This window comes from Giraffa tippelskirchi, chromosome 5 (assembly GCF_054371585.1).
Source record: "Giraffa tippelskirchi isolate mGirTip1 chromosome 5, T2T-mGirTip1v1.2.pri, whole genome shotgun sequence".
Classification (NCBI taxonomy): domain Eukaryota; kingdom Metazoa; phylum Chordata; class Mammalia; order Artiodactyla; family Giraffidae; genus Giraffa; species Giraffa tippelskirchi.
In genome coordinates, this window is record NC_137279.1 from 55,866,955 (window position 1) to 55,879,117 (window position 12,163).

The window sequence follows — 12,163 nt, forward strand, 5'->3', positions numbered from 1 at the left end:
TAGTTGAGGAAAAATGCCATTAATAAACATTTCACTTCACTTTAAGGATTACAAAACCAATAAAGCCCATTATAAAAATTCAAACATTAGAACTATCGAGTAAAAAGTGAATGTCTTCCTTCACTTACATACTAGCTTTCTCTCTCCTCTTTTGTAAAATTCCAATCTCTGCAGCAGATAAACACATATAATTTACTGTGACACTGATTTATGCTTTCCTCTTGTTGCCATTCTTCCTCTCCCAGGTAAGAAAGGATCAAGACTATTTCAACTCTCTTGCCTTAGGAAAACTTTATGTGGGTGAAGCAACAGAACAGGAAGAAAATGGCTGAGTGGTTTTAAGAGACCTCTTGCCTTTAAGAGACCACCATATGGATAACAGTTATCTCAAGGTGAGTGAGCACTGGATATTGGAGGGACTCCCCTGAAGATACTGCTCTATGCAAGGGAGCCCCAGACTGGCATGATTTGGAATGAGGTAAAACAGTAAAAGATAACTAAGGCTGAATATCCTATCAGCCTAATGATATCCTATCAGCCTAGGTATCGTATCCTAGAACTGGATGGAAGATTATCTATATAAAATATTTAGATATATCTTCTATGTGTAGATCAAACTGTGAAGACAGATTTATAAAAAATTACACGCACACATCCCTCTACCTCTGGTAAAACACGTCTAGCAATACCTTCAATTTCTGTAACTTTAAAGGTTTTTACATGCGCTATAAAACTTGATCTTCAAACACTTTTACAAAGGAGTATACTGTGGCAGAGGCTGAGATTTACTCCAGAATACATAATTATTAAGGGCTTCCCAGGTGGTACTAGAGGTAAAGAACCCACCTGCCAAGCAGCAGACGTCAAGATACATGGGTTCAATCCCTGAGTCGGGAAGATCCTCTGGAGGAGCGCACAGCAACCCACTCCAGTATTCTTGCCTGGAGAATCCCTTGGACAGAGGAACCCGGTGGGCTACAGTCCATAGGGGTGCAAAGAGTCGAACACAACTGAAGCGACTTAGCACACGTGCACATAATTAAGTTCTAGGACAAACATTCACCAAAAAAATCTAGATTCCTTTCTTTTACACTGTATTTGGTAGTATATACTCAACATGTAGAAGCCTGACACCCTTATCTATGACACGTAAATATGTTACTCTTAGGGCAAATTGCAGCCATAAGGGCTTTCAACATGAGAACATGAGTGATACCAGGTATATTCAAGACAGGCCATTTAAAATTTCAAGAAGTTGAAGTTCATTAAAAGCTTAAGACAATTAAAACACTGCAGAGTCTTCTCTGAGGGAATTTTGGACTTTTCAGTCTCAGGCTCTCTTCCTCTCTCCTTCCGTTTCTTCCTCAGTCTTTCCCTCTTTAAATTTACAGTTTATAGCTTCAAATAAAAGGAGAATAAGGGACTTCTGCTTATAACTAAGCTAGCCAAGATGGAGTAAGAGGGACCAGGTTTAGTTTTTGACCTGAAACAACTAAGAAGCTGGGCCACATTTGTATTTTCAGATACTGGGCACTGGTACTACAGGATGGTCATCTTTCAGGAAGGTTTAATTGCCCAGCTTATTGTGTGAAGAGTTTTTTAGGCCACAGCATGGAGAGGATACTCAGAGGGAGCTGAGGGAGTCCAGAAGAGTGGGAAGCTTAGAGTTACAGGACAGAGTATTAGAGAGTTGCAAGAGTGCCAGGGATCTGCAGAAGGCCCTCTCAAATCTTTAGCAGAGTGTTCACCCTCAGATATGTGTAAGAAAAGTAAGAGCCACCTAAAAGGAACAATCACTGAGGCTCAGAGAGGGCTGGGAAAAGTCTGAGTTCCCACTAGTCAGTGTGTACAACCTCATAATCCAGTATCAGCTAGAGTCTAAAGGAAGCTAGAGGGGCTATAACAATATCACACAACGAATATTTCAGATCCCCTCCCCCCAAAAAAATCTATCAGGGATAAAGATTATCATTTCATAAAGAAAAAGAGGCCAATTCATCAGAGGAACATAATCGTCTTACATGCTTATGCATTTAATAACAGAGTCTCAAAATACATAAAGCAAAACCTCAAGGAATTGTCAACTGAAACAAATTCACAGTTACAGTTGGAACTTTCAATCCTCTTCTCTCAATAATTTATAAAATAAAGAGGCAGAAAATAGGTAAGGATACAGTATATTTGAACAAAAATATCAACCAACTTGACCTGACTGATATGTATAGAACATGCCACCTAACATGAGCACCATGTACTGTTTTCAGGGGCACACAAAACATTTACCACAAGAGACCACATTCTGGGCTATAAAAAAAGTCACAATAAATTTAAAAGGTTTCAATTCATATAAAGAATATTTTCTTAACCACACAGAAATCAACAGCAAAGATCTTTAGAAAATTCCCATTATATTGAAACAAAATAACACAATTTTAAATAACTCAGAGGTTAAAGAAGAAATCAAAAGGGAATTTAGAAAGATTTGACCTGAATGAAAGTGAAAACAAAATATAAAAATTGTGGGATGCTTCTAATATAAAACTTGGAAGATGTATAGCACTAAAGGAGTGTTTTAGTTGAAGAAAATATGAGAAAATTTTAGTGACCTTGGCTTTCTTAAGATTGCTTAAATATGACTTCAAAAGCACAGAGTATAAATTTAAAAAAAATGAATAAACTGGACTTCATCAAATTAAAAACTTCAGCTCTTTGAATTACACTGTAAAGAAAATAAGGCAAGCCACAGATTAAGAAAATATTGGTAAAACATCTATCTAACAAAGGATTTTTATCCAGCATATATAAACAGCTCTTATAATGCAATAAGAAAAACAGCCTAATAAAACACACACAAGAGATTTGAACAAAGATACCGTCAAAGAATTTATATAGATTGCAAATGAGCATATAAAAATTGCTTTAAGAAAAAGCAAATTAAAACCACAAAGTGTTATATTATATACCCATTAGAATGGACAAAATTTAAAAAAAAGACTGGCCATACTGAGTATTGACTAGGATCCGGAGAGCAACTGGAACCCTAGGATTGGAGCAGAGCAGCAGTCTGGGTTCATAGTATGGGAGCTCCGCTGGGACCAGACAGCCTGGATTTTAGTCTTTGCTCTTGAGGCTTTGGTAAAGTCTGTATTCCTTCTATCGCTATTATCCAATTCCAGTAACAACTGACTCTGTCTATTTCATCAAGCTCTAGTGAGGATCAGGTGAGATAATGGGAAACCACTTTGTAAACATCGGGTACAATGTTATTTGGGCTTCCCTGTTGGCTCAGTGGTAAAAAAATCTGCCTGCCAATGCAGGAGCTGCAGGAGCTGTGGGTTCGATCCCTGGGTCGAGAAGATCCCCTGGAGGAAGAAATGGCAACTCGCTCCAGTATTCTTGCCTGGAGAATCCCATAAGCATGACAAAGAGTTGGACACAACTGATCAACTCAGCATACACACACTAATGTTATTCTTTCAAAAATAAAATAAATGTGAATACGTACATAAACATATTTTTAAAAAGGCAATTTAAAGAAAATGATAATGAAAATAATATCATGCTAAAATCTTTTCATGATTTCTCATTGCTGTTAAGCTAGTTTAATTACTTTGTAAAATTTCAATATTCAACTAATTACAAGGCCTCCAAATATTTACAATGAATTTGACAAATAATACACAGATGTTTGCCTAAATTAATGTTTACCATTAATAAGATCACACTACTCTCCATGGTGCTCAGGATGTCAAAAACAAGTAAGCCAGTTAACTGTTGATATTTCTTAAGATTTTAATAATTATTCATCAAATCAGAATTAAATAGCAAAAAACACTTTTCATAAAGACATTACTTCTATTTTAACACATCAATCTTGATTTAGTCTGGTAGCTTTGTAAGAATCCATGACTTGAGTTTCTCTAGTTCAGCTTTGCTTAACTCATGGTAAACACCTGGGAAACTATGAAACTTTGTGCTTACTCCTAGAGATTTTAACAGTGAATTTGTCTCTTCACCCCAAGAATGAAGAACAAGCTCATCTGCAGTACCATGACACTGAAATAATTCAGGAAGAACAGCGTCACTTTTCTGAAGAGCCTAGAGAAGAGGACATAAATACGGAGAAGTTTAAGAAATTCATTTAAGAACAGTATATATTCTTGGAAGTCAGGGAGGGCAGAAAAATTTCAATTTAACCAAAGCTTCAATATTTAAAGGGGAAAAAGCGGCAATGGCGGTGATGTCTGAGGTATGTATTGATGGACTAAGCTCAGGAGCTTAGCTGGTTGATGGCACTACAGAAGCTGCAGTTGTGTGGGACCTCCCTTTACTCCGTAGAGGGCTGTTTCAAAAACAGTCAAAGCGTTTCCGGAAGAAACCTTGTGTCTTGGGAAGACAACCATTTGCACACAGAGTGGAGAGAGGGAGGAACACAAGGGAAAAATGACATTCTTGTTCTCGTTTCTGTACCTGCTGGTTCTACTCCTGGTAATGAGGCTATATCACTATTATATTCCATTCATAAATTAGGAATAATGCTGCAAAATAGGTGTAAGCCATGTAACTTATTCTTTGGTTTGATTAAGTCATAATTAGCAAACCTAGCTATAATCATCTACGTTTTTAATATGTATACAGGATGCATATATATTATATACGTATTTTTTATCCTTTCCCCTTTGAGATTTTGATTTACAATATTCTTTGTACAAGGCATTTCCTAAACAAGAATGACCAGCTGGAATTCATCAATATAGCTAATTTGTCCATGAATTCCCAGAAATGTTCTCTGAAGCAACGGTTATTGTGTAATTATCAACGTCATTTTAGTTTCAATGTGTGAATGTCTCATTTTTTTCCTTGTTTTGCTTTTAAAATCTGAAACTTACCTGGTAAACAGCAGATGTTTTATTCAGAAAACTAGAAAGAGCAAATACTCCTGCCACATCTTGATGATTTCTATATGCTAAATGCATTGCCATGCACCCTCCCATAGAAAATCCTCCTAAAAGAAGCAAAAATCCACTTATCAGTAAAATCAGAATAATAGTAATTTGGAACAAAATATAGCTATGCCAATCCTCCATAAATATCTGGAGACCTAAAAGAGATACAATGCAAAAGAAAAATTTAGTCTACTTTAGATTTTACGGAAAAAGACCTGCCATGAGTAAATAACACTATTCCATCTACATCATCCCTAGTAAAATAATTTGTTATAAAAGGAACTAGAATTGTACAAAGAAATAAACCTTGGTCACCAGGTAAAAATATTTATCATAATTCAAAATATATGAGTCATAACACAAGTGTTAGTTACTTAAACGTTTATTGTCTACTTATATTTTGTTTATACTTATAGGAGTACTCACACTACAATTAACAACAGGCACCTTTTTGTCTTAGTTGCCAAACTGTAAGCTAGAGTTTTACATATATCAGATGCTTAGTGATCTTTGAATTAGGAAGGATGATCAAAAATTTGGTGAGCTAGTTAAAACATCTTTGTATTGTCGTATTATTTTGGAAACTAACTTGTGATGGTACAATTAAAACATATATACTTATATGTACTTTTAAAAAAGCTTGGAAAAAATTTATTCACTTAACAAAATTTTATTGTCTTTTATGAGCCAATCACTGTCACTGGAGTGACACTAGTCACTGGAGATATGCAAATTAAAACACATGGATCCTTCTGTTTGAGAGGAAAAGAGACACATCACAAAATGTGGAGATGGGGACATGACATGACACAGCAGAGAGGGTGGCCCAACTTAGAGATGTGGTGTGATATTCCCCAGCTTGCTGCTGCCGCTGCTGCTGCTGCTAAGTCGCTTCAGTCGTGTCTGACTCTGTGCGACCCCATAGATGGCAGCCCACCAGGCTCCACCATCCCTGAGATTCTTCAGGCAAGAACACTGGAGTGGGTTGCCATTTCCTTCTCCAATGCATGAAAGTGAAAAGTGAAAGTGAAGTCATTCAGTCATGTCCGACTCTTAGTGACCCCATGGACTGCAGCCTACCAGGCTCCTCCATCCATGGGATTTTCCACACAAGAGTACTGGAGTGGGGTGCCATTGCCTTCTCCAGCTTGACTGAGAATTAAAAGACATCTCATGATTTAAAAGAAATCTGCATATTATAGACAGCAAGCCTGCAGGAACACAGTTTTTATTTTTGGAGAAATTCAAGAGTGTAAATAATACTTTTGCCAAATGTACCTAAGCAAAATATTGAATGTGACTAGTGTGACTGAGGAACTAAATGTTAATTTAATTTTACCTAGTTAAATTTTGAGTTTAAATACTCACATGTGGCTAGGGGCTATGCTAGAGGACAATGAAGTTCTAGATAACCTAAGCTGCATACCAATGATTGGAAAAAAAACTTGAAACTTCATAAATTGAGCAAAAATGAAATTAATGTTTCATTAATAAGATAGCTAATATAATTAAATGTGATATTTAATTCTAATGTGGTAAAGATTTAAAAAAAATCATACAAAGACAAAATGTGAACAAAAATAGGTTGGTAAGCAAAAATATATTTAAATATTATTATAAAAGCACACTACTGAGAAAATTTTACACATTAAATGCACCCAGCCCATCACTTCATTTTTATTGACTAGGGTAATCTAATCACTTTCTGTGATTTCAGGGTTCCTTGATGGGTCCAATCTAACATCAACAACAACAAAAACTAAAAAGAAAACACTTTCCCACATATGAAATGTCCTTATGAACAAAGGAATCCAGAAGACATTTAACCTCAAGTTCAATTCTCGTAATTTATAATGAAGAAAAATGTACTCACTGAAAATTTATTATTTTAAGATTCAATCTAAGTCCCTTATCCATTTATAATCTTGTGAGGTAGTCTGCAATTCCTCACCAGTGATCTCTGACAATACAGTCACCTTTAACACTGTGGACACCAGTGTGAAAAGGGACTTTATGCATTTTTTTCTTCTAATAGAAGAAAATTTAACACAAAGGACTAGTTATTTGAATTCAATTTCCATCTAAGTGTCTAAAATCCAATATAAAATATACTGTTCAATGAGTAAATACCAAATAGTAAACTCATTGTAGGTAATACTTACAATTATATTTATAGTTGCTGGCAAAGTATTAAAATGTCAAGAGTTAACATTTCAACATACATTTAAGATTAACAGGCTGAATAAAACATGTTAAAAAAATAATAAACCTAGCTTTTATGAACTCTTGAAATGAAATAAAACAGTAACAATGTATAAAAACTACACTGGGAAAACCAAGCTAATCTATCTGAAAACAAAGTTGGGGGAAAAGGGGTGGGGAACTTACAATTCAAGTTTATCATCACTTGAATAGGGTTTTTAAAATGCAATAAAATCCACCCTACACTCAAATTTCAACAGTTTTTCCATTTGATTTATATATAACTATTCTTCAGACTGAACTGTGATAAAGTTTCAAAAATTTGGGAACATATAAATTATGCCAACCATATTTGTATATTTTCTCTTGTACAAAGTTTATAGGATAAATAAAATATTTATCATCTTCTATGGAAAGCTATTAGAATAACAATCCCAAGTCTTAAAAGTTCTGATAATTGTTGTTGAAGAAATGCAAGGTATTTAAGACGTATATATGTTGAAACAAGGTAGAAAGATGCTATGACTTTCCAGTTTTACCTCTAAGATATTCAGAAGAAATATATATAATGTCAGGAAAGCGAGCCTAGAAATTGTGGAGCTAGGTTTCATCTTGGTAACTGCAACCATCCCTTCATTTTAATTTTAAATCTTTTTTTAAATTAATATGCTAATATATACCCACTGAGTAAAGTATTTCCATCATACAAATATAAAGAAAATGGGTTACCCAAAATCTCACTACTTATATATAACTCTGACATGTTTTAACAATTTATTTTAGCAGTTAAACTCACTCTATATATACAATATGTACTTTCTTGTAATACTGATTTGAATGTCTTTAAACAGAATTATGAAATTCTATAATTATTTTTTTTTATTCATTGAGCACATACTAAATATACCAAGTGCCTTCTAAATGTGTATATACAGCATTATAACAGTTACATAACATTCAATTGTGTTAACTTACCATTATTCCCTTAACCACTTTCCTCATGATGGGTATTTAGAGCATCCATGTAAAATATTTAGGTGTAATTCCAGAAGTACATGATTATCCATGCTTCAATTCTGCTAATATGTTCATATTATCAAAATTCTTATAATCTGGTCATTATCATTTGTCAGATTCTATACATTCTAGATCAAAATTAAACCTAAATTATGTCAATTTTTTCTTAACAACAAATTATCACCACCTAGTGGCTAAAAAAGGAATCTCATTATGGTACAAAGTTTCTGACTAAGTCAATAGATCTGGGTTCTAGTCCCAACTCCATTTTAGCCAGTAATCTCTTTGAATTTTACTTTTTTTTTATCTGAAGGGTGAGTAATCATTTTCTATTTTACCTACTAGAAGGGTCAAGAAAGATACTCTATGAAAATGCGTATAATTTAAATACTTTTTAGTGTTAAACTACGCTTTTAATAATTTCTCAGAATGTAGGATCTGAAATCCAGGTTTTAATAATAGCCATGAGGCCAAATTCAGAAAGCAATTTAAAAGTCACTAATTATTGTTTGTGCTTCCCCTAATTTTTACCACACACTCTGAAGAATTTGTGTGTGGTATAAATATATAAAAATACACTTTCTTTTATCTGATATTCTTAATGTACAGGGTGAGGACTCATGAGTGTCTCCAAGGAACACATCTAAAGATTTGGCCCAGATCCTCCTAGCAAACCAAAGTTTATTCTTTCCACTACGAAAGAAATATATTCCCATTGATGGAAATAAGCAAACAAAGAATTTCTTTTCACAGCTAAAACCTGCAGTTGAGTGCAGGGTCCTCAAGTGTAACCTTACAGCCTTGTGTTTCCAAAGTCTTGAAACACTGTATGTGCTGGTCTCTCATTCTACTGGGTCCACTGCTGCTTCCCCTGGCCTTCAGCCTCCACAGTGCTGTCAGTGTATTCCTTTTAAAACGCTCATCTGACTGAGTCATTCTCTGTATGTAATTCAATAATCCTAGCAGTTGAAGTGCATACCAAACTAGCAGTTCCTGAGACATTTTAATGTGTCCCTTGTTTTCCTTCATGAATGTGTTTCCCTTCTTGTTTACCAGCCATATTCTCATTCATTCCTTAAAACTCAGTTGGAAATTATCTAAGAAGCAGTTCTCAGCTCCCCCCAAAATTTATGTGTTCATTCCTCACTGTTCACACTATATACCTTGTAAAGACTTCTACAGTAATACTTGGACTGTATTAAAACACTTTACTTTTGTTATCTCCCTCATTATAATGTAAAGCTTTTGATAGTATTATTATTGTTTTTTTGGTACTCCAGCACTTAAAAGTTTTATGAATGATTTGGAAATTAAATTTAGTATGAGAAGCATCATTTTTGATCTGACTAAGCTGTGTAAACTACCAGAAAAAGGAGTATATCATATACCATAAAAACACTGTTTTTAAACTAAGTTTAATATAATAAAATATCACTAATCAAAAAACAAAAAAAAACAGAGAAAAAGAATGGGCAGGCACTTATTCAAATACAGAGAATAGTTTTGTTTACAAAACTATACTGGTTAAAACCATAATCTCAGAGACAAGGTTTCCATGAGGACACAGTGTATGATATGAAATCTGAAATTTTATTACATACTAAACAAAATAAGGATAATAATTTTGTACTTACTATCTCTATCTTTTCCTTTTTAATCCTTTAATTTTCAAGTTTTTTCTCTTGTAATTCATTAAAAAAAAAAATAACCTAACCTCACTGTGTTGTTTGTATATGTGTTTCCTGTGTCTCAAATGCATTGTTCTTTTAATAAGAATGACTCAGCACCTCAAATGCACTTTTGTTTGACTTCTCATTGAATACTTCCTTGACTAAAATGTTATAACAGCATTTAAATCTTAAACAATCTATGAGCAATGAAAATCAGCAGGTATACCATCAGAGAAAGAAAACAGCTGGTAGGGAAGGGACACTGAGCTCCCTGAGAGTCTCCCAAGGGCAGCAGTGGTCCAGTACAGTCTTCCTGATGTGTGGAGAGACAACAGGGCAGGTGGTGTAGAGTCTTCAACAGCAGCAGCATCATCACACGCCAGGCATGTTTCTAAGTACTTCACTTGAATTGATTAATTGAATTGTCACAACTCTATAAGTACTATTACTATCACCCAAGCCCAGAGGTTAAGGAGACTCACATACCCACAGAAATAGGCATTGGATCTAGGATTAGAAACTTGCAGTCTGAGTGCACAGCCCGAGTTCTTAAGCATGCTGAACTGCTGTCAGCTGCGTTAGTGTGTTTGCAGTTATGATGTCTATAACTTGGGAAATGCATTCATAAACATTCAAACACATCACGATATTGCCTCAGGTACCACATTTTCATATGAATTGAGAAGTTCAGTCAGATCAATAAGACAAAAAGAAAAATAATAATAACCACAAGAGTAAATCTGATAGGACTAGAATGCCATTTCCTCTAAGCATCAATAGCCAACCCCTGTGAAGAATCCAGCATGTGAAAAGGAGGCGGTATAACTTCAGGTGTTTTGTTTTAATAAAAGAAGGTCAAGAATCAGATATATTTTGACACACATGTTCAACTCTATAGAAATGCTTCAAAGATTTATTTTCATTGAATGGTTAAATAACTAACAGTATAGGTAATAAAGACAAACGACCTTGAATCTACACTTCTGTCTCTCTCTTATCTCAAGCTATGAAAGAGGCTTTATAGGAGTTGATGGGCTCACCTCACAAATCCCAAAAAAAAGTTTTCTCTTTCTCAATTATTTTATATTCATATAAGTGCATATAAATTTCCGATTACATATATATTTTGCAATAAATTTCAAATTTTATAATTTAGTACTTTATAACTCTTCTAAAATGAAATTTGTTAAAATTTCAATGGAGCTATGATAAAATATTGATCACATTACTGACTGCTTTATAAATTAAGATCTTTTAACAAGGTTTTCTTGGTATGTCAGAAAATAATTAAAACTTTTCATGATATAGCAGAAAGAAACTAAAATAAGTTCTAGATGAACCAAAGAATTACAAATTTAAAAACCATTATGGAAAAGTCAATAGAAAATATATTTGAATATTTACTCAACTTCCAGAAGGAATAACTTCTTAATTTGAGAAGTTATTTGGAAAAAACAGATAACTAAAAATAGCTTTCTCATGTCAACAACAAACAGAATTAAAAGGAAAATTAATTAAATGTAAATTAATTGCCACTTTTTACTTATTTTTAGCAAAGATTTTTCAAGACAGTATCATTCAGCAAGGTATAATAAGACGGATATTCTAATAAAGGTGGGAGAAGTATCAACAGGCACAGTGTTTTCATGAAAGGAATTTGACAGCATGCATTAAGAGTTTTACAAATATTCATACATATGTTCAGTTAAATGGAAGAATCATGGGCTTCAAAATGAAGTAAACCTAGATTCAAAATTCATATCAACTCTCTGACCCTATAACAATCCATAAATAGCTTCTTTTCAAAAATGAATAAGATGAAATAACAGATATGGGGAAGGGCAAGGAGTAGGGATGGGGGAAGAGACAAGCAGATAAGTATCAATAATTACAATTCAATGTGATACATCCTTTAACACATGCACATTAAGAGTACTGTGTTTTTTCTACTTATTCTCACTGTCATTGCATTACTTCAGGATCTTATTATCCTATAAACATAAATTCAGGAACTGGTTCTTTCATACCCAACTTTTTATCTCCTCCCTTACCCCTTTTCTGTGGATTAATTTTCCTAAAGCACAGTTCTAGTTAACTATAGGACTCAAAGACATACTTAAATCATCGCTCCTCAATTACCTATAGAATAAAGGATAAAAGGGGAATCAGAAAGAATTTATTGAGATTGTAAAATGAGCCAAGTATTTGACAGACATCATCTCCCAGTAAGGGATTTCCCTGGTGGCTCAGATGGTAAGGAGTCTGCCTGCAATGCGGGAGACCTGTGTTCAATTCCTGGGCTGGGAAGATCTCCTGGAGAAGGAAATG

General features: G+C 34.2%; 1 protein-coding gene across 3 annotated transcripts in view; it reads right to left on the reverse strand.

Moving 5' to 3' along the window:
- Positions 1-2,012: 2,012 nt before the first annotated feature.
- The window catches only part of LYPLAL1 (lysophospholipase like 1), a 31,500-nt gene continuing 21,349 nt past the window's right edge, over positions 2,013-12,163 (reverse strand). For 2 of the 3 annotated variants that reach the window (XM_081495205.1, XM_081495204.1), the window contains exons 4-5: positions 4,890-5,005; positions 2,013-4,098 (exon numbers count right to left, since the gene is read on the reverse strand). In XM_081495205.1, the coding sequence (XP_081351331.1) occupies positions 3,880-4,098; positions 4,890-5,005 (335 nt within the window). In that variant the 3' untranslated portion in view covers positions 2,013-3,879. Of the gene's footprint in view, positions 4,099-4,889; positions 5,026-12,163 lie in introns of all 3 variants that reach the window. The other variant, XM_081495206.1, reaches the window with a different exon arrangement.